The sequence below is a fragment of the Erinaceus europaeus genome, chromosome 16 (genome assembly GCF_950295315.1).
Source record: "Erinaceus europaeus chromosome 16, mEriEur2.1, whole genome shotgun sequence".
NCBI lineage: Eukaryota > Metazoa > Chordata > Mammalia > Eulipotyphla > Erinaceidae > Erinaceus > Erinaceus europaeus.
In genome coordinates this window covers 46,908,437-46,931,222 of record NC_080177.1, presented here as the reverse complement: position 1 = coordinate 46,931,222, position 22,786 = coordinate 46,908,437, and the positions used below count along the sequence as shown (strand labels likewise).

The window sequence follows — 22,786 nt, the reverse complement described above, 5'->3', positions numbered from 1 at the left end:
GTGGGGGGGTGGGAGGACACACATCACTAGTGGGTGTCTCCCTTTTTAACTCCCTTTCTCTCAATTTTGCTCTTTCCTATCAAATAGAAGTAAATATAAAAAAGAAAAGTAAGAGGTATAGAGTTTAATCCCTGGCATTGCATGTGTCAGAGCATCACTGGTTCTATCTTTCTCTCCTCTGATAAATGACTTTTTTTTTTTTTTTTTTGCCTCCAGGGTTATTGCTGGGGTTCCATGCCAGCACAAGAATCCACTGCTCCTGGAGGCTATTTTTCCCATTTTGTTGTTGTGGTTGTTATTGTTATTGTTGTTCTAGCTGTTGATGAATAGGACAGAGAGAAATTGAGAGAGGAGGAGAAGTCAGAGAGGAGAGAAAGATAAACACCTGTAGATCTGCTTCACCGCTTGCAAAGTGAAACCCTTGCAGGTGGGGATCTGGGGGCTCGAACTGGGATCCTTACACCGGTCCTTAACACTTTGCACCACCTGCACTTAGCCTGCTGCACTACTACCCAGCCCCCTAATTTTTTTAAAGACTGAAATAAAGAGAACTTTCAAGGGAGGGGGGCGAGGGCAGTGGTCCACTTGCCCTTCTTCCCCAGCTTGTAGCTGGCTTAGTCCAGAAGCCTCTGTCCCATCTGCAGTATGCTGTGTGCCCAGGCCTGCCTTGGGGCTAACTTGGCAGCATTGGATTCTCTGCCCAGGAAACCAGTGCCAACTCCCCTAGGGAAGGACCTGTCCACTCCTAGTCTTTGGTCTTGTGTTGGAGTGGTCAGGCCTCCAGGAGCGAGTGGGAAGATACTTTGCCAGGATCTTCTCAGATCTTTTCTCTCCCCTATAAGTGCACTTGATATGGGTAACCCCAGGCTAACAGAGGCCAGAGGAGAGAGGGGCCAAGGCCTGAGTTCACCAAGGTTGGTGTTTTTGCATTTTATTGGGAGGGAAGTCTCTTGTAGTGTGAGGTTAGACCAGTAGAGCGAGAGCCTTAGGAATGAATAAAGTTCAATAGCTGGCCTCTCTGGAGAGGTGCTGCCCCTCAAGAGGGCAGACTGTGGAAGAAACCCATTCCCGACCCAACCCCTGTACATTAGTGTTGCTGGCTCTGGGCATGCTGGGACCCACCACTGCCCATACAGCAGTGTGGCCATAGTTGGCATCCAGTCCTGAAGAGCCCTGTGAAGTGCCCTGCACCTCAGCATTCCAGCCTTTCTCCCACATGCACCATAGGGACACAGCCACAATCCGTGTCACACACTGCCACAGCCTCATCTCTCAGCCAGGCTGGCCAGGATGCCGATAAGATTGTCCAGCCCCAGCAAGTAGCCATCCTCATGGTTGCCCTCCTCCCAGGGCCGGCGGTGGTCCAGGGTCTGGCCATCCGGGAGCGGCGTGGTCTTGCCGAAGTCAATGAGCCATATGCCAGCACGATGGCAGTGGTCGTGCACGAAGAGCAGCGAACTGCCAATGACCTGCAGGGCCTGTAGTCAGATCTGGGACCCCTGCCCTACTACGCCCCGTGCAGTACCCATGGACCCTGGCACCGACCCATCTCACCTCATGCTTCCTGAAGAATTCTGAGACTTCCAGGGTGTCCCGAATATGCTGCAGGCGGTTCAAATACCTCCTCTGGTAATGAAAGGGGGGTAGAGGAAGTGGGGACGTGGGTTACTTGAAGGTGGCTTAGGGGCCAGGAATTTTGGTGAGCTTAGTAAAGGCCTAGGCAGCTACAGCAACAAAGCTGCCCAGAAGGGAAGGGGTGTGGAGCAATTAAAACAATGTGGTAGACCAGGAGGTGGCACACCTCACTGAGCACACACATTACTCAGCAAAAGGGGCCTAGTTCAAGTCTCACACACCTGCAGGTGTACCCCCTTTCACACATACACTGTGGTAGGTTTAAGAGGTGACTTGGAACCATAAGGTCCCAGGTTTAATCCCTGGCAACACATAGGCCAAAGTGATGTTTTGGGGGCCAATCGGTGTCGCACCAGGTTCAAGGACCCAGGTTCAAGCCTCTGGTCTCCACTTGCAGGGGGAAAGCTTCATGAGTGGTGAAGCAGGGCTACAGGTATCTCTCTATCTCCCCTCTCATCTCAATTACTCTATCCAATAATAAATAATATTTTATATAGGAGTCCAGTGGTAGCACAGCAGATTAAGCGCAGTTGGCACAAAGTGCAATGACCAGCATAAGGATCCCAGTTGGAGCCCCCAGCTCCCCACCTGCAGGGGAGTCGCTTCACAAGCAGTAAAACAGGTCTGCAGGTGTCTACCTTTCTCTCCCCCTCTCTGTCTTCCCCTCCTCTCTCCATTTCTCTCTCTCCTATCCAACAATGACAACAACAATAATAACTACAACAATAAAACAACAAGGGCAACAAAAGGGAATAAATATTTTTCAAATTCTTTAAAAAAATAAAAATATTTTATATAAAAAAGTAATGTTCTGATTTCTCTCTCTATGTAGCTAATGGAATAAATAATCTTTACAAAGTTGGAATAAACAGGGTGGGGGTAGATAGCATAATGCTTATGCAGAGAGACTCTCTCATGCCTGCTGCTCCAAAGTCCCAGGTTCAATCCCCCACACCACCATAAGCCAAAACTGAGCAGTGCTCTGGTGTTAAAAAAAAAAAAAAGTTGAATGAAAAACATTAATTCCCCAATTAAAAAAAAAAAAAGAACAAAAGATCAAAAAAAAAGAAAGTTGGAATAAACATCCCACAACGTCACTTTTGACTCAGGAGGTGGCACAGTGGACAAAGCATTGGGCTCTCAAGTATGAGGGGCCAAATTCAGTCCCTAGCGTTGTATGTGTCAGAGTGATGTTCTGGTTCTCCCTCTCCTCCCCCGCCCCCAATAAATAAATATTAAAAAGAAACACGATGTTCTCCACACTGATGGCAGTCACTGAATCCCAGATGTCCTGCCTCCATCCTACCCACTTTCCGGGTCCCTATTCCCTCAGGGTTTGCTAAATCCACGCTCACCAACACTTCTGCGTCTCCTTCCACAAACTCCTGGAAGACATGAAGCACTTGCTCCCGGCTCCGTGTGGTCTTGAAGTCCGTGCTGCAGGAGCCATCGGCTTTCTGAAGGGAGCGGGCAGGAAGCGTTAGCAGCCAGCCAGACAGGGGGCGCCGCTCCAAAGGGGTGGTCCCCAGGAGGGCAGTCGCAGTTGGGCGGGGCACAGCGAGCGGGCTCGGCCCACCTTGATGCCCTCGATGCGGAAGCCGAGCGTCGTGCTGGAGCTGATGCCCTCCCTCCACTGCATGTAGCGCGGCTTGGTGACAGCGCGCTGCGCGTGTTCCTCCTCGGTGGGCGCTGCGGGGTCCACCGCCAGCATCTTCTTGTACATGTCCTTGCGCAGCTTGGGCCGCTCGCGGGCCTTGGTCAGCTCCTCCTCCAGGTAGGTCCTGGCGGAAGGGTGGGCCGTGAGGGGTGCACAGGGGGGAGGGCACATGCCAGGCACACCTCGGCTGCCCCCGCCCCCGGCGGCCCACAGCTACCTGACGCCCATCTTGCAGTCCAGCACGCAGGGCCCGTCGAAGCCGTGCAGCAGGTCCTGCAGCTGCAGGTAGCTCTCGCCGTCGCGCTCCACCTCGCCGTGGAAGGTGGGCACGCAGCCGCGCAGCGCGTCCGCCATGAGGCGCGCCAGGCAGGAGCGCTCCGGCTCCGAGCTGCGCTTCAGGATCAGCCCGCGGGCACCCGCCGCCTTGAAGCTGCCTGAGGACCCGCCGCGTCAGCGTCCTCCCCTTCTGAGCCCGGCCCTCCCCGCAGCAGCCCCGCTCCTGCTCGCCGGCCCGCGACTCACCTGTGTGCCCCGCCAGCTGCACCCAGGAGTAGCGCCTCTTGAAAGGGCTCATGACGGGCATATTCACCATGGTCCGGATCTTCTGCCAGTGGCTTTTCTAAAAATGACACAGGGTCAGTAGGTCTGGGAAACAAGCAAGACAGCCCTCCGCCTACTGGAAGAGAGACAGTCAGAAGCCAGGGCTCACTCACTAAAGACAAGTTTTACTTTTTTTTTTTTTTCCCCAAGATTTAACTTGCTTGTTAATGAGAGAGAGGGAGACAGAGTCCTGCAATAGTGCTTTATCCACTGGTGAAGCTTCCACCCTACAGGTGGGGACAGGGTGCTTGAACCAGGGTCCTTGTACATGGTAAAATGTGTGCTATACCAGGCGTGCCACCAGCTGGGCCTGAAAAATATTTTTTAAGATGTATTTATGAGCTCTTCATTCTGGCATATGTGATGCCTAGGACTGAACTCAGGACCTCATGCTTGAGAGTCTAATACTTCATCTATGATTCTACCTCCCAGGTCACAAAAAAGTGTTTTTAAAGTCTTGATATGTTTATTTCATATGAGGAAAAAACGAATATTTCAGATGGGGTAAGTTTCACAAAGAGAGAAGTCAGAGCACCACTGCTATGGGGATCAAACCAAGAACCTCAGGCATGCAAGTTCTGCAAGTCCTGCTCTCTACCAGCTGAGTTATTTCCCCAGCCATCAAGGGATATGTACTGTGTGCTTGAGACAGACAGAGGCAGATGATTGGCATCCAGTTTCTGGGAGGTGAGGTTTTGGGGGCATTGGAGGTGAGATTTCAGGGGTCTAAAGAAGCACATCATCTGTAAAATGGGGGTGTGATGGACAACCCTAAGCAGAAGTTGGACAAATCTCAACTGTTGGCTCAACAGGCATTATTGATTCCTTTCATGTAGGGAGACAGACAAACATGGAAACAAACTTTTGCTAGCTCAGCCTTGTTACAGACTTGCAGACCCCAAAGGCCACAGGTTCAACCCCCAGTGCCATCTATGGTGGAGCTGAGCAGTGCTATGGTTCATTCTCTCTCTTATCTCTCTCATAATAAATTTAAATATGGAGGGGGGCTGGGAAGATAACATGATTTATACAACAAGACTTTAGTGCCTGAGACTCAGATCCCCAGGTTCAATCCTTAACAATCAAACTGGAACAGAACACTTGGGGAAGTGGAACAGAACACCTCACTCAGTGTAAGGAAACCTGCCTCCCAGGGTCTGAATGAAGCATCATTTTGGGCTCCCCAAAATACTCCTGCTAGTTCTGGATGCCTTACCATACTCCTTTCCAATTGGCTAGATCCTGGGTACACATGGTCCACCTCATCTGAACCCAGAAAAGTGAATTTCACAAGTGTGATAGGGTGCAACTCAGGATGTGGTACATTGGGCCTCATGCTTGACCCTCTAGCATGAGATCCCAAATTTGACCCCTAGCATTACATGTGCCAGTGATGTTCTGGTTTAAATAAATAAATAAAACAAAATGAGATTTGGTACTGACAGCCTGTCTAAGATTAAACCATGAGAGCAAGGGAGCATGCATGAATGTCACTGTATCCTGCACCTATCCCCTAAGAGCACCCCATACTCTGGACTGAACCTTTCCTGTCCAAGCCCCTACACAAATTCCATCAGCCCTATTTCTGCCTTTGAAGTACACAAGTTTTTGCATTTCAACTGTGCCCCTTCCCAGGGGTGTCTGCCCCCACAGGATCCCAGGCTCCCTGGCCAGAGGGAGCCCTTGCTGTGGGCTGGAGGTACTGCTAGCCACAAAGCCTGGAAGGTGGTGCATTAGATACAGCATTGGGGAGGGGATCTCTTCCCAAGCAGTGAAGCAGGTCTGCAGGTGTCTCTTTCTCTCCCCCTCTCTCTCAATTTCTCCCTGTCCTATCCAGCAACAAGACAGTAGCAACAACAATGGAAAAAAGAGAAAGAGAGATGGCCTCCAGGAACAGTGGATTTGTAGAGCAGGCACTGAGCCCCAACAATAACCCTGGAGGCAAAAAAGAGAGAGAAAGATTTATTTAGTTAACTGAGAAGAGGACTTACTACTACCACCAGAGCAGTGCCCAGCTTTGGCTTATAGTAGTGCAAAGGACTGAACCTAGGACTTTGGAGCCTCGGGCACAAAAATCTCTTTGCATAACCATTATGCTATCTACCCTTGCCCCATCTCTTTCACTCTTTCACCCTGTCTTCTCTATCTAAAGAAAGAGAAAGTGGAGATTGGACAGTGGCGTACCCAGTTAAGTGCACACAGTACTATGCACAGGGATCCAGGTTTGAGTCCCTGCTCCCCACCTGCAAGGGGGATGCTTCAAAAGTGGTGAAGCAGGTCTGCAGGTATTTATCTTTCTTTCTCCTTCTTTGTCTTCCCCTCCCCTATGAATTTCTCTCTGTTCTATCAAATAAAATGGAAAAAGAAAAAGGAAAAATTGGCCACCTGGAGCAGCAGATTAGTAGTGCCAGCACCAAGCCCCAGCAATATCCCTGGAAGCAAAAAATAAAATGAAATGAAATAAAATAAGATAGAGAACCAGAGCATCACTTTGGCATGGGAATTGACCTCAAGAGCTCATGCTTCAGAGTCTAATGTACTGTACCACCTCCCAGGCTTTGTGGCTAGCAGTACCTCCAGCCTAGGATCCTGTGGGGAAGACACCCCTGGGAAGGGGCACAGTTGAAATGCAAAAACTTGTGTACTTCAAAGGCAGACACAGGGCTGTGAAGACACAGGGCTAGGAGCTTAAATTGGGATCCCTGCTCCGGCCCTTGTGCTTCACACCATGTGAGCTTAATCTGTTGTGCTACTGCCTGCCCCCCACTAACTAAATAAATCTTAACCAAAACAAGCAAACCACCCTTTCCCACAGTAAGGGGTAGTGACAGAATACCAAATGAGGACTGAGGTGGTCACTCCATCCCTGTCAGTCTAGCAAGTGATGTCCCCTATGGGACTTGACTTCCTCCCAGAGGACACCCTAGTGCCTCATGTACAAAGTGCTTGCTGTACCCAGACCTGCCTATCCTAGCACAACCAGCACTGCTCCTGCTCCTGGTGAGGCAGGCTGGCTGTGAGCACATGTTCAGGCCAGAGGGATCTGGAGTTGTAGTCAAAAGCAGCCCACTAGAGGCATGACATCGCTTCTAAACACCCCCCTTTCACTCTTGAGATACAATGCTTGAGTTTTACTGCATGATCAATCTGAATTGAATTATAAAACACACCTAACTCCAAATCCCCAAGTAAAATTCCAGGAAGCTACGTGTGTACCATGTGTTCCCTCGGCCCCCACACCCAGCTGAGAACTGGGGTGCTGGTGCATGCTGTGCAATAGACACAGCAAGAGCATGGCCAGACAACGTTCTTTTCTCACAGGAAGAAGGCCTGCCTCACTCCCTGCTCCCAGATTCTGTTGGAAGCTCTCTACTAACCCAACAACCCTGCTCTTCTTTTTTTTTTTAATTTTTAATATTTATTTATTTATTGGATAAAGACAGCCAGAAATTGAGAGGGAAGGGGATGATGGGAGACAGAGAGAGACACCTGTAGCCCTGCTTCACCACTCACAAAGCTTTCCCCTTGCAGGTAGGAACTGGGGGCTCGAACCCAGGTCCATGAGCACTATAACATGTATGCTCAACCAGGTATGCCACCACCCGGCCCCCTCCTCCTTTTTATTTAAATTTTTTATTTATATATTATTGAATATATAGAGAGAGAAATTGAGAGGCTAGAGGAAGATAGGGAGAGGGAGAGGGAGAGACAGAGAGAAAGAGACCTGCAGCCCTGCTTCACCACTCATAAAGCTTTCCCCCTGCAAGTGGCTGACCAGGGGCTTGAATTTGGGTCCCTGTACACTGTAATGTGTGCACTTAACCAGGTGTGCCACCACCTGACCCTCCTTCCTTTTTTTTTTTTTTTAAAGATTTATTTATTGTGGTCCGGGAGGTGGTATAGTAGATTATAGTAGACTCTCAAGCATGAAGTCCTGAGTTCAATCCCCAGCAGCACATGTATCAGAGTGATGTCTAGTTCTTTCTCTCTCTCCTCCTATCCTTTTTTTGCCTCAGGGTTATTGCTGGGGCTCGGTGCCTGCACCAAGAATCCACTGCTCCTGGAGGCTATTTTTTCCCCTTTTGTTGCCCTTGTTTTATCATTGTGATTATTATTGTTGTTATTATTGATGTTGTTGTTGGATAGGACAGAGAGAAATCGAGAGAGGAGGGGAGACAGAAACGGGGAGAGAAAGATAGACACCTGCAGACCTGCTTCACCGCTTGTGAAATGACCCCCACTGCAGATGGGGAGCTGGGGGCTCGAACCAGGATCCTTACGCCAGTCTTTGCACTTTGCGCCATGTGCGCTTAACCCACTGCACTACTGCCCGACCCTCCTATCTTTCTAATAAAAAGAAAGATTTTGTTTATTTATTCATGAAAAAGATAGGAGAGAGAAAGAACATCACTCTGGTACATGTGCTTCGGACCTCATACTTGAGAGTCCAATGCTTTATCCATTGAGCCACCTCCCAGACCACCCTCATTCCTTTTAGATATATTTATTTATGAATGAGAGAATGAACCAGAGCATCACTCTTACACATGTGGTGCTAGGAACTGGACTTGGGACTTGAGAGAGTCCAATGCATTTTTTTTAGATTTTTTAAAATATTATTCATTTATTCCCTTTTGTTGCCCTTGTTGTTTTTATTGTTGTAATTATTGTTGTTACTGATGTCATCAGATAGGACAGAGAGAAATGGAGAAAGGAGCAGAAGACAGAGAGGGGGAGAGAAAGATAGACACCTGCAGACCTGCTTCACTGCTTGTGAAGTGACTCCCCTCTAGGTGGGGAGTCAGGGTCTTGAACCAGGATCCTTACGCTGGTCCTTGTGCTTTGCACCACCTGGGCTTAACCCACTCCGCTACCGCCCAACTCCCTGAGAGTCCAATGCTTTATCCACTCGGCTGCCTCCTGGGCTGCACTCCTCTCTGTTATTCTAATTGCCCAAGCATGTTTCAAAGTCTCTCCTACCATCCAGATGCCCCTTGTGGATCTAATGAGACTTCTCATGAGAGATTTGTAGCCATAAAATGGTGTGAATTTTTTTTTAATCTATGTGGAAACACAGAACTTCCCAGGAGGCTCTCTCTTTTGGCTAGATTTCTTTACTTTCATTCAAGTGAATTTTTATTTATTTATTTTGCTGCCAGGGTTATTGTTGGGTCTCACTGTCTGCACAACTCTACTGGTCCCAGGTATTTTTAATAGAGTATGAGAGAGAACAGAGAGGTGAGAGACACCTGCAGAATTATTTCACCACTCATGAAGCTTCTCCTCTACAGGTGGAAACTTGAATCTGGATCTCCTCACATGGTAGGATGTGCAATGCACTCTATCAGGTACACCAACACTTAGCCTAGAATCTTTTTTCCTTCCTTCCTTCCTTCCTTCCTTCCTTCCTACTTTCCTTCCTTCCTTCCTTCCTTCTTTCCTTCCCTTCCCTTTCCTTTCCTTTCCTTTCCTTCCTTTCTTTTCATTTTGCTTGAGAGTCCAATACTTTATTCACTGTGCCATCTCCTGACCACCCTCTTTTCATTTTGTAATGACTTTATACATTAACACTCAATGGAGAACATCCAGCCAATGTATGGATGCATGAGATTGCACCTCCTTTTGACTCCTGGCCTTGGAAAAAATTGCATTAAATGCCCTCATAGATGGAGCAAAGAATGAGGTCTTGAGGGGTCGGGTGGTGGCGCACCTGGTTGAGCGCACATGTCACAGTGTGCAAAGACCCAGGTTCAAGTCCCCGGTCCCCATCTGCAGGGGGAAGGCTTCACAAATAGGGAAGCTGGGCTGCAGGTGTCTCATCGGCCTCTCTCCCTCTCAATTTCTGGCTGTCTTTATCCAATAAATAAATAAATAAAGATAGTACAAAAAAAAAAAGAATGAGGTATTAAGTTTGATCCCTGGCACCATATGTGCTAGAGTGTTGCTCTGGTTGTCTGTCCCTGCCCTCTTTGTAGTTCATAAGATAAATAAATTAAAAAATAAAAAAATCTGTATTCATCCTGCATTCTAGATGCATGTTCTTCTCCTTCTCCTCTTTTTTTTTTTTTCTCCAGGGAGGGTTATCACTGGGGCTCGGTGCCTGCACTATGAATCCACTGTTCCTAAAGGCTATTTTTCCCCTTTTGCTGCCCTTGTTGTTTATCATTGTTATTATTGTTGTTATTGCAGAGAGAAATGGAGAGAGAAGGGGAAGACAGAGAGGGGGAGAGAAAGATAGACACCTGCAGACCTGCTTTACCGATTGTGAAGTGAATCCCCTGCAGGTGGGAGCCTGGGGCTCAAACCAATAGATGCATGTTCTTTTTTTTTTTTTTAACCAGAGCACTGCTCAGCTCTGGCTTATGGTGATGTAGGGGATTGAACCTGGGACTTTGGAGCCTCAGGCATGAGAGTCTGTTTGCATAACCATTATGCTATCTACCCCTGCCCAGATGCATGTTCTTAACTATACGTATTACTCCTTATTCACACAGCCTATCTGTCTCCCTGTTTCTGTCTCTGTCTCTGTCTCTCTCTCTCTCTCACACACACACACACACTTCTCTATTCAGCCACTGAGATGAAGAGGCAGGATTTCAGACTGTTCAAAGATCTACTGGCAAAATTCAAAGGCAGTGGGGCCAGAATGAACTTGATTCCTAGTTCTGTAGGGACTTCAGTGGCTGAGTGGAATGGTTTTGGGCGAAGTGAGATGGGAAATCTGCATCACCTGGCGTCCTGTAAGAGCAGTGAATGGGGGCTGCAAAGTGAACAGTGGATTCAAAATTTTGTTTTTTCCCCTTAGGCCAGGTGGTGGCGCACTTGGTAGAGCAGACATGTTGCCATGTACAAGGACCCAGGCTCAAGCCCTGTCCTCACCTGCAGGGGGAAAGCTTCACAAGTGGAGTAGTCCTGCAAATGTCTCTCATCTCTCATTCTCTTTCCTTCCCTCTCAATTTCTCAATTAAAAGAAAAAGAACTCAATGCAGCCAGGGAGGTGGCACAGTGGGTAAGCAATGAATTCTTAAGTATGAGGTCCCAAGTTTGATCCCCAGCATAGGGGGTGCCAGAGTGATGCTCTGGTTCTTTCTCACTTCCTCTCCCTCTTTTCTGTCATGAATAAACAAATCTTTAAAAATATTTTCTCTTATAACCCTGGAGGCAAAAAAAAATTTTTTTTTTCTCGCTTACTACACATGAGGCAGAGAGAGAAGCCAGACTGAACCCAAGAATTGACCTGGGACCACAGACATGTGAGTCTGATGCTCTACCAGTTGAGCTATTCCCCTCACTGCTCAAAGATGCCAGAAGTCCCAAGCTACTATCCCTTCCTTGGTGCGTGATGACAAAGCACCAACTTGCTCACAAGCTAAGGTACAATAGGATCAGCATCTTCTCTCCAGCCCAACTCTGAGAGGACTGTATAAAAGTCAGGAGTAACAGGACTGGGCCAGAGAGAGAGAGAGAGGTCACCAGGTAGTAGTTCACCATATTTATCTCAGATTCAAACCCTGACACTACATGGGTGGTGCTATGGCACCAGAGTGTGCTGTTGTACTGTGGCATCTCTGCCTAGCTCTCTTTCCCCACTCCCCTCTCTTCCCCTATGAATGAAGAAGTGGTCTGGAGCAGTAAAATTGCCCTGCACAAGGCTCCAGCTTTGAAGGAAAAAAGAATAAGAGTAACAGAGACTAAGGCTGATTCTGGCTAAGCTTGTTAGAAAGGGCTCTTGTGCCCATTATGTCATCCTGTTGCCAGCCCTCCCTGCTGTCAGTCACCTGTCAGTGCTGGGTATGCTCAGCTATGGAAGGAACATGCACTGAGTCTTCTATGTGAGGCAGCCACCTCCCCCGTTGAACATGATGCATATAAAATTGCTTGCATCCAAAAAGACTCGTGGAAAATCATTCTTTGGTGGGCGTGTGGGGATTTTAGCATATGAACAACAGCAGGAAGGATATTTTTGAACAGGTAATGCTTTTATTGTGTGACTATTAGCATATCTATAATGCTGCAGATCAAGGGAGGGCATCTCAATCCAGACAGGGCTGCACTGGACCTTTACCACAGGCCTTCCTCTATCTGTCCATTTTGGGGTCCTAGGGCTGTGACTTCTTTCACCGTGCCAGATACTCAGTGTACCTTCTGCTGGATCTGACCCACAGGCAGCTAGCAGTTTCTAGCTCTGCTTTCTCCCAACCCAACCCCTCCCCAAGTTCTAGTCGCCTCTGTCAAACCCGCACTCCCTGCAGTAGGGGGAGGGGGAATAGAACAGATGGTTTAAATTTATAATGATTTTCACTAAGGTATAATGACCCAAGGCTTCACCCTCCCAGGGGCACCAACATTTTAAAAACGGACTCTGTTAACCTAGATTCTGTTCTATAATTAGTGAGAAGTGTGGGATTTTGTGGGCCCTGGGACAGGATGGCATCCAGGTCTCCTTACCTATCCTGGAGCTTGAGGGGAAGAGAACTAAGTAACAAGAGCCAAACACTTCTGCTAGAGCAACATTCCAGAATGATTTTAAGAGCCGGCAAGGGGCAGGGAGGTCGAACAGTGGCTTAAGTGTTGGATGTATTAGCATAAACTCTTGAGTTTGATCCCTGGCATAAAAATGTGCCAAAGTGATGCTCTGGTTCCCTTTTGAATAAACAAATAAACCTTGGGGTGGTGGAATAGTGCACTCTGAGAGTGCATGGGGTGGTGGTGGTGGTGGTGGTGGGCAGTGCACAAGGACCCAGGTTCAAGCCTCTGGTCCCTACCTGCAGGGGGGAAAGTTTCACTAATGGTGAAACAGGGCTGCAGGTGTCTGTCTCCCTTCCCTTTCAATTTCTCTGTTTCTGTCCAATAATTAATTAATTAATTAATTTTTTAAAAAGAGAGTGCATTGTGGGCAGGGATAAATAGCATATATGCAAAGAAACTCCCATGCCCCGGAGGCTCCAAAGTTCCAGGTTCAGTTCCCCACACCACCATAAACCAGAGTGAAGCAGTGCTTTTGTGAGAGATAATGCACATTTCCCCCCACCTCCCCCCCCCAAAAAAAAAGGAGTGTGTGTGTGTTTCAGACCCCAAGGCCACACCTTGGTGGTAGCGCCCGCCACCTCTTCCCAGGTAAGGCATATGGGAGGGAGGCAGCTGGCCTGGACATCACAGAGCCTTGTCTGACCCACTCAGACGTATTTCCCAGCAAGGCCTTGACTGTAAGAGGCTGGCGAGCTGGGAGCCTGAGCCCTGCACCTGCCTCCAGGTGCATCCTTCCCTGGGGCACTGCGATGGGCGCTGCTTTGGGCTTGGGCAAGCAGTGGCTGCTCCTGGAGCCGAGAGGCAAAGTCCGCGCTGGGCCGCCCCACCGGGCACAGGCGGCTTCAGTCAACACCCCAGCTTATCTGTGGCCGCGGCTGTTTGACTTCGGGGAGGCCCTGGCGGTCTGGGGGTTGGGGAGAACTGAGAGTCTCAGCCTTGGAGCTGGAGGAGCGAGTCCGGGTCGCCGCAGCTGCGCGGGTCCCAGGAGTCCTGGCCAAGGCTGGGCTGTCCCGGTGCGCCATGGGGGAGGCGGGTGCTGTGCACCCGAGCCGGGTTCAGGTTTCCGGGGGAGGCAGATGGGAGGGTGCTCTCAGGAAGCTCTGTCCCAGGAAGAGCAGGGCTCCCGCACCCCGCACCCCGCACCTGCAGGCTGGGTGCACTCCTGCTCTGTTCCTTGCTCCTCTCGTGTCACTGTGCAGCTAAAGCTCGGTCTGCCACGGGCTACTGGGCCAAGTGCGTGATGGCTCCGCGGTCCCCAAGCGCCCAGACACCCCCGCACCCCTGGAGCGGGCGGAGCGCGGTGCTGTGTGACCACGTGGCCTCGGTTAGTGTGTGTGGGGAGGACGCAGCCCTGCCAGCCCGCGCGCGGATTCCACCGCACCCCGTCCTGCCTCTCCGGGCACGTCCGGGCTCCCTTGGAAGAGCCTGAAGCGGCCCTTCCCTTCAGCCTCAGTTTCCCCGGTCCCGGCTGTGGGCAGGAGTCGCGCCCCCTTGCCCACGCCGGCTGCGCGGCGTGGGAGCAGACGGCGCGGGGAGCAGCCGCAGCTCTCCCTCCCACTCGGTGTGAAACCGTGGCAACGCGGGGGGGGGGGCGCCGCGAGGGGGCGGAGGCAGCCCGCTCGGGGCTCGCCCCGGCCCCGACTGCCCGCGTCCCGCACCCCGCGCATCACTGGACGCCGGCCGCCGGCCGCCCTGCCCGGCCCGGGTGCTGGCGGCCAAAGGAGCGGGGCTGGGGGCTGCCGAGCGGTCCCCGCGTCCCGCGAGCCGCCGGAGGGAGGGCAGCCGGCCCCCGCCTACCTGGCCCGCGTCCTCGCCCGCCTCCAGCTGCACGTTGCCGCGGCTCCGGCCCTCGCTGTCGCTCAGCAGGTCGTCCTCCGAGTCCTCGGGCAGCGACGAGCCGGTGGACGACAGAGACGAGGTGGACGGGCGGCGCGGCTGCTGCAGGTGCGAGGCGGCCTCCGCGCTCCCGGGCCCCGGGCTGGCCGGCGGGGCGTCGGGCTCAGCCGTCACCGTCAGCTCCGGGATCGGCGGCGGCGCCCGCGGCAGCCCGTTGGGGACCCGGCCCCCGCGCCGCTTGTCCCCGTGGGCCCGGGGCTGTCCCGCTGCGGCCGCCGCCGCCGCCGCGGCACAGCGCGCCTCGAACAGCAGGCGCAGCTCCCTTACGCTCCGGCGCGGGGCGCGCTCCAGGCCGGGGCTGCAGGGCCCCGCGCCACCCGGCCGCGCCATGCCCGTCGGGCCCCCCGGCAGCGTCATCCCGCAAGAGCCCGCAGCCCGCAGCCCGCGGCGGGGACCGGACCCCGCGCCCCGGGACAGCCCCGGGGCGGAGCCTGCGCGCCCCGCCCCGCCCCGCCCCGCCCCTCCTTTCACTTTCGGCCCAGCGCGAGCAACGGGCGGGGCCCTCCGGGAGCCCCGGCGGAGTGGGGGGCGGGGGACGTCGGGGGGCCCAGGCCGGGGGCTGACGGGGACCTCGGAGAGCCCAGGCCGGGGGTGGCGGAGGGGGACCTCGGGGAGCCCAGGCCGGGGGCGGAGGGGGATCCTCAGGGAGCCCAGGCCTGTTAGGGGGGCTCCCGCAGGGACGCCCCGGCCCGCAGGGGGAGCCACCAGGAACCCCGCGCTCCTTCCAAAGTATGCCGTCCCGGTCAGCTCCTCAGCCAGTCCCGTCGCCCTAAGGACCCGGTGTCCGCGTCCGCGTCCGCGAGGTAGTGGGAGGCGAGGGGGAGCGCAGGTCTTCGCGAGCTGCAGCTTCTCGGCTGCGCGCTGCGCCGCACCTGGAAGGCTGCCAGGAGGAGACCGAAGGCTCCCAGCCATCCCAGCCGCCGAACAGTGGGGTTGTGGGCATGAGCCAGGCCAAGGACCACCACGCACCGGACGCCACCCCACCTGCCCGGGCCAGACGGGGTTCTTCCTCTGTAATGTGGTCTCTGGGGCCTCTCCAGCTGTCTTGGGTTTTGTCTTTAGCTCTAGATGCTCCGGTTCTCTTTCCTTCTTTCTTTCCTGGTAATAAATGATTTTGGGGGGTCGGGCATTGGCACACCTGGTTGAGCGCACACATTACCATGCACAAGTACTCAGGTTTGAGAAGGGGGAGAAGCTTCATGAGCAGTGAAGCAGGTCTGCAAATATCTTTCACTCTCCACCTCTCCCTCCTCAGTTTTTTTTTTTTTTTTTTTTTTTTTCCTTCTTACCAGCTCTGGCTTATGGTGGTGGTGGGGGGGTTGAACCTGGGGCTTTGGAGCCTCAGGCATGAGATTCTGTTTGCATAACCATCATGCTATCTACCCTCCGCCCGTCCCCCTCCCCTCTCAATTTCAGTCTGTTCTATCAAAACAAAAAGACCACCAGAACTGAGCCCAGCAATAATTCTGTGGCAAGAAGGAAGGAAGGATGGAAGGAAGGAAGGGAGGAAGGAAGGAAGGAAGGAAGGAAGACAAAGAGAGGGCGAGGGTAGATAGCATAATGGTTATGCAAAGAAACTCTCATGCCTGAGCCTCAGAAGTCCCAGGTTCAATCCCCCGCACCATCACTGAGCAGTGCTCTGGTGTTTCTGTTGTGTCTTTCTCTGCATCTCTCTCAAAAATATAAATAGGGAGTCGCGGTAGCACAGCGGGCTAAGTGCACGTGGCGCAAAGCGCAAGGACCCGCTTAAGAATCCCAGTTTGAGCCCCTGGCTCCCCACCTGCAGGGGAGTCGCTTCACAGGCAGTGAAGCAGGTCTGCAGGTGTCTATCTTTCTCACCACCTCTGTCTTCCCCTCCCCTCTCAATTTCTCTCTGTCCTATCGAACAATGACATCAATAACAACAATAACTACAACAATAAAAAAGGGCAACAAAAGGGAATAAATAAATGTTTTTTAAAAACTTGGAAAAAATATATTAAAAAAAATTTTTTAAAGTATTATAAAAAAAAAAGGAGAGTGATAAGAGGAAACAGGAGTTTGAAACTTAAGTTTTCTGTGAAGAACTGGGAAGTCACATGCTACCTTATCTGCAACTCGAGAAGCCTGGTGTTGGTGTGAGATCTAAACCCTAGAGGTCAGAGCCCCCTTTCTCCACCACCATATGTGTGTTCCCTCTCTCTCTCTCTCTCTCTCTCTCTCTCTCTCTCTCAATCAGATAGTTCAGTGTCTCCTTCTAATTTACAAATCCCAGACATGGTGCATGTAGGACTGAGTGTCCCCAAGGACAGTTTCTCCCTGTAAACATTTCCTCTGTAGAGCATGCTTCTCTAAATAATTTGTTTTTTAAAAACCACCCACCCACCACCATCCACCGTCCATATCCACGATTATTTTTACCCAACCATTTGCTTTATTTTATTTTTGCCTTGTGTATGTATGATTTCACAATTCCTGGGCCATTTCTGCCATTATTTTTACTTCAGATATAGACAAGGAAAGAGTTACCTCCTACCCCTCATCTGCCTTTTTTCCTTCTTTTTTTTCAGGAATTTAAAATTTTAATCGGGAAAGTTGAGAACATTCATGTTAGGCAGAGAGAGAGAGAGAGATGGAGTAGGGAGAGAGAGAGAGAAGCTAGACTCACATGATGACCTGGACGGTCAGCAAGAGACTGTTTTGTTTTATTCTATTGAATACATAGATGAAGCCATCCAGTATTTGTCTCTTTTCTTAAAAAATATTTTATTTGGAGCCAGGCATTGGCGCACCTGGTTAAGCACACACATTACAGTTTGCAAGGACCCGGGTTCAATTCCTTGGTCCCCACCTGCAGGGGGAAAGTTTCATGAGTGGTGAAGCAGGGCGGCAGGTGTCTCTCTGTCTCCCATCTCTTCCCCTCAATTTCTCTATCCAATAATAAAGTTAATAAATAAATAATGTTTTATTTATTTATTAATGAGAAAGGAAAAAGAACCAGACATCACTCTGGTACATGTGCTGCCGGGGACTGAACTCAGGACCTCATGCTTGAGAGTCTAGTGCCTTAGCCACTGCGTCACCTCCCAGACCACTCATATATATATATGTATATGTATATGTATGTATATGTATATACATACATATATATAATTTATTTATTTACTCATGAGAAAGATAGGAGGAGAGAAAGAACCAGACATTACTCTGGAACATGTGCTTCCGGGGAGCGAACTCGGGACCTCATGGTTGAGAATCCAATGCCCTATCCACTGCACCACCTCCTGGACCACTTTTTTTTTTTTTTTTAAAGATTTTATTTATGAGAAAGATAGGAGGAGAGAGAAAGAACCAGACATCACTCTGGCACATGTGCTGCCAGGGATCAAACTCGTGGACCCATGCTTGAGAGTTCACAGCTTTATCACTCCGCCACCTCCTGGACCATTCTTTTTTAAAAATATGTAAATATTTATTCCCTTTTGTTGCCCTTGTTTTATTGTTGTAGTTATTATCAATGTCATCGTTGTTGGATAGGACAGAGAGAAATGGAGAGAGGAGGGGAAGACAGAGAGGGGGAGACAAAGATAGATATCTGCAGACCTGCTTCCCTGCTTGTGAAGTGACTCCCCTTCAGGTGGGGAGCCAGGGGCTCGAACCAGGATCCTTAAGCTGGTATCTTGGGCTTTGCGCCATGTGCTAGCCCACTCCCTTGTCTCTTTCTTCTAACTTATTTCCCTTCATTTTTTTTTTCTCTGCAAATGGCAAATTCCATCTTTGTTGTTTACAACTGAATAATACCCTGTTATATATTTATACCACATCTTCTTTATCCATTTGTCAGTTGATAGACCTCTAATACACTTTCTCACCCTAAGATCCCAATATTTTGTGAAAGTCTCTATGATTCATTCATTCACTCATTCATTCATTCACAGAGCAAATACAATGAGTAATGGCTGAGAACAAGGCCCTGTATTCCCATGAGACTTCAATGGGGAATGTGAGAGTATTATTGGGTTGTTGGAAAAATCATAATGTATTTTTTCTATTTTAAAAATATTTTCAAAATTATATTTTATTTACTTATTAGAGACAAGCAGAAATTGAGAGGAGTGGGGGGAGAGAGAGGAAGAGAGACAGAGTTACCTCCAGCCCTGCTTCACCACTGTTGAATTTCCCCCTGCAGGTGGGGACAGGGACCTTGAGCTTGGTCCTTGCTCATTGCAACACATGCGCTCAACCTGGTGTGCTCCCACCCAACCAACCCCTATGGAAAAAAAAATCAACTATGCACTTTTCTGAAAACTCAATATTTTGCACCATTTTTTAAAAGATAAATATTGAGAGGGAAGAGGGAGACAGAGAAGGAAAATAGTCACCTGCAGTATTTGTGAAGCCTCCCAGTACCCACAAATGGGGACCAAGGGCTTGAACCTGGGTCTTATGCCCTATATGTGTGCACTTAACCATGTGTTCTACTGCCCAGCATACACCATCTTCTTGAGAAAAAAAAAAAAAAAACCAGAAAGGACACAATTAGGAAACAGGCTTTGTGGTCCAGGAGGTGGTGCTGTGGATAAAGCACTGGATTCTCTAGCACAAGGTCCCAAGTTCAGTCCCTGGCAGCACATGTACTAAAGTGATGTCTGATACTCTCTCCTATCTTTCTCATGAATAAATAAATTCTTTGAAAAAGAAAACACCCAGGATTCATGCCAATGGGGGAATTGAGACTCTCTCTCTCTCTCTCTCTTTTTAAAAGATTTTATTAATGAGAAAGATAGGAGAAAGAACCAGACATCACCCTGGTACATGTGCTGCTGGGGCTTGAATTCAGGACCCCTCATACTTGAGAGTTCAGTGCTTTATCCACTGTGCCACCTCCCAGACCACAGGGAATTGAGACTCTTTAGCATGAGGTCCCAAGTTTGATCTCTGGCATATGCCAGAGTGATATTCTTTCCTTCTTGCCCCCCCCCACCTCCCTCCCCACCCTCATAAATTTTTTTTAAATTTTTCATATTTATTTTCCCTTTTGTTGCCCTTTTTTTATTGTTGTTGTAGTTATTGTTGTTATTGATGTCGTCGTTGTTAGATAGGACAGAGAGAAATGGAGAGAGGAGGGGAAGACAGGGGGAGAAAGACAGACACCTGCAGACATGCTTCACCGCCTGTGAAGGGACACCCTGCAGGTGGGGAGCTGGGGGATCGAACTGGGATCCTTCCGCTGGTCCTTGTGCTTCGTGCCACATGCGCTTAACCCCTGTGCTATCACCCAACTCCCAATAAATCTTTTGAAAGCAAGCAAGCAAGGAAATCAGTTTCAGAATGCTTGAGAGCTGCACTTTGTTTAAAAATAATTTAAAAAAATATTTATTATGGGCTGGGGAGACAGCTCTGGAAGCTCTCTCTGTGTATCTCTCTGTAACCCTCTTTCACAAAAAATATTAAAAAAATAATATTTATTTTACCAGAGCACTGCACAGCTCTGGCTTATGGTGGTGCAGGGGACTGAACCTGGGACTTTGGAGCCTCAGGCATGAGAGTCTCTTTGCATAACCATTAGCCAGAGCTGAGCAATGTTCTGGTGTTTCTCTTTGTGTCTTTCTCTCTCTGTATCTCTCTCAAAAGTAAAATAAATAAAATACCATTTTATGCTATCTACCTTGTCCCTTTAAGGAGAAGGTTTTGAGCACTGCTTAGCCTTGGCTTATGGTGATGCAGGGGACTGAACCTGGGACTCAGGCATGAGAGTCTATTTGCATAACCATTATACTATCTACCTTCAAGCTGCAATGTTTCCAAGGCACTGTCATCAGGGCCGTGGAAACCTGGATTTTAAGCAGGCTCATGCACACAAAACTCCTGCTGGGTGCCATAGCCCACTATAATTTGAAGACAGTAGAGGATTTGGTCTCCTTCTGGGGAGAGTAGTGACTGTCCTGACAGCCCTAAATATTGTTCCTGTCTCTCTGGGCTTCTCCCTGACCATGCTGCTGGGGATAGAGCTGCGTGTGGGGACCTTCCACCATCGAAATCACTCTGCTCTGAGACTAATAAAATGTGTCACTAAGCCCATGTGTGAGCTCTAAGGACATCTTTGCTGACACACTTCAGAAAGGCTTCCCCTCTCCTAGGGAAGAAGCCTATGCTTCTACTCTTTTCTGAGCTCAGGCCACACAGTGCCAGCAGTGGAGACAAGATCAGGGACAGTGCTTGAGCTGAGGGTACTGAAGCTTTAAGGAAGATTGGCCACTGGCCTTCCACTTACCCAGGATTTCTTTTTCTTTTAAATACATTTATTTATTTATTCCCTTTTGTTGCCCTTGTTTTATTATTGTTGTAGTTATTATTGTTATTCATGTTGTTGGATAGGACAGAGAGAAATGGAGAGAGGAGGGGAAGACAGAAAGGGGGAGACAGACACCTGCAGACCTGCTTCACCGCCTGTGAAGCGACTCCCCTTCAGGTGGGGAGCCGGGGGCTCGAACCGGGGGCTTGAACTGGGACCCTTACGCCGGTCCTTGTGCTTCGCGCATGCGCTTAACCTGCTGCGCTACCGCCTGACTCCCAGGATTTCTTTCTTATTCTTCCACAGCACTGCTTCAACACATGTTAAGCTTCCACCATGCAGGTGCTCCCATGTGGTGACCTGGAGCCCAAATCCAGGATCTCATACATGGTAAAGTATGTGCTTTACCAGGTGAGTTATCTCTTGGTCCCAGTAATCTTTTTTTTTTTTTTTTTGAGATGTGTTATAGGCAGGCAAGGAGGGGGGAACTGAATCAGAGAATACTCTGGCACCTGGGATTCTGGGGATGGACCTCATGCTTGAGAGTCCAACGCTCTGCCCATTGCACCACCTCCCTGGACATTATATCAAGAACCTTGGGGTTGCAGGAGGCATGTGTGTGTCTACAGACTAACTCCATATGTGATTCTCACACAGCATAGCAGGTGGACTGGGACCAGGAGCCCTGGGTGCCTGGAAGCCGAGGTTCTGCAGGCTTTGGGTGCTGGTTGCCTCCTGGCAGGATTGGGCCCCATGTCCTGGGCCCCAGGTAGATGCAGGGGCAGAGCTTTCTTTTCTTTCTTATTATTTTAAAAATATTTATTTATTCCCTTTTGTTGCCCTTGTTTTATTGTTGTAGTTATTATTGTTGTTGTCATTGTTGGATAGGACAGAAAGAAATGGAGAGAGGAGGGGAAGATGGAGAGGGAGCGAGAAAGAGTTGCAAAGCAACTCCCCTGCAGGTGGGGAGCCTGGGGCTCAACTGGGACAACTTATGCTCAGACCTAGTTAGGTTATGGGTGGTGGAGCTGAGCTATACAGCCCGTGTGCTGACCTTTGGGCAAACACCACCTTCTGGAAGCCCCGCATGCGCTTCTACTGCAGTGCCCAATCCACAACTGGGCCAGGAAACTCTATCTGCAGGTTCTGCTGAGCCACTGGAAGAAGGCAAGCCTTTTCTTGTTCCAGTTATTCCCTCTATCTCCCCAACAGTGTCCTCCATGAAGCTGAGTTCTCTGTAGGTCCCTGAAATTATGAAATTCAAGCTGGGTGTCAGTGTTTCCCTTCTGGAGAGTTGTCAGACACTGCTAACTAGGATAGCTCAAGGAACGTCCCCACCCCAGGCCAAGCCTGCACCCCTTCAACCATGGGTTGCATGTGACTGGCAGCGAGTGACTGCCTCATAGCACCTAGATCTTGAGTGAGAAGGGTCTGTCCTCTATAATCATCCCACCTCTCTAAGCTGAGGTGTTCAATAAGTCTATCATGTAGGAAGTGAGTGGGGCAAACCTCCCTGGTCAGCTGCTGGCTGAGCTACTTTACCACTACCAGGCATGGGTCTTAATTGGACTCCTGCCATTGGGACTGTTACAGACCACCTTCTTGGATTTAATGAGAATAGCTGATCCAGGACTTTGCTTCTCAGCTAAAAATATGGCCACAGGGTTTAAGACAAGTCTCAGGTGGTGGGGAATGGGAAAGCCTTATATACCTTTTTATTGATTTTTAATTCTTTTTTAAAATGATTTTTTAAATATTTGTTTTCCCTTGTTTTTTATTGTTGTAGTTATTGATGTTGTGGTTGTTAGAACAGAGAGAAATGGGGAGAGGAGAGGAGTACAGAGAGGGGGAGAGAAAGATAAGACACTTGCAGAACTGCTTCACTGCTTGTGAAATAACCTGCCTGCAGGTGGGGAGCCAGGTGCTCGAACTGGGATCCTTATGCCGGTCCTTGTGCTTCGCGCCAACTCCCTGATTTTTAATTATTTGTTGGTATTTAATTCTTATCTTCCCTCCACAGCCAAGGCACTTACAACAGGCAGGACAGCAGAGGAGCTGAACCTAGTGAACTGATAGCCCCACATTAGAGTTGGTGGGGTATAGCATCTCATTATGTCGGCATCTCCCTGGGTAGGTAACCTGGGCCAATCAGAGGTCTCTGTGACTCTAGACAACTACCACACCAGAGAGATTTT

The 22,786-nt window shown here is 49.8% G+C and overlaps 1 protein-coding gene across 1 annotated transcript; it reads right to left on the bottom strand.

The window, feature by feature from the left end:
• Positions 1-901: 901 nt before the first annotated feature.
• ITPKA (inositol-trisphosphate 3-kinase A) lies at positions 902-14,733 on the bottom strand. Its single transcript, XM_060175013.1, has 7 exons — positions 14,219-14,733; positions 3,815-3,911; positions 3,510-3,726; positions 3,212-3,416; positions 2,991-3,092; positions 1,555-1,626; positions 902-1,469 (listed from the first exon to the last, which is right to left on the bottom strand). The coding sequence occupies exons 1-7, from the start codon at positions 14,672-14,674 to the stop codon at positions 1,266-1,268; spliced, it is 1,353 nt and encodes a 450-aa protein (XP_060030996.1). The 5' UTR covers positions 14,675-14,733; the 3' UTR covers positions 902-1,265.
• Between the last annotated feature and the right edge of the window lie 8,053 nt (positions 14,734-22,786).

Excerpts from the sequence above, each read along its gene's own strand:
- ITPKA (XM_060175013.1), bottom strand. The coding sequence starts at position 14,674 with ATGACGCTGCCGGGGGGCCCGACGGGCATGGCGCGGCCGGGTGGCGCG. Across the intron at positions 3,417-3,509 it reads GACTGCAAGATGGGCGTCAG|GACCTACCTGGAGGAGGAGC; the intron begins GTAGCTGTGGGC and ends CCCTTCCGCCAG. Across the intron at positions 1,470-1,554 it reads AATTCTTCAGGAAGCATGAG|GTCATTGGCAGTTCGCTGCT; the intron begins GTGAGATGGGTC and ends CAGGCCCTGCAG.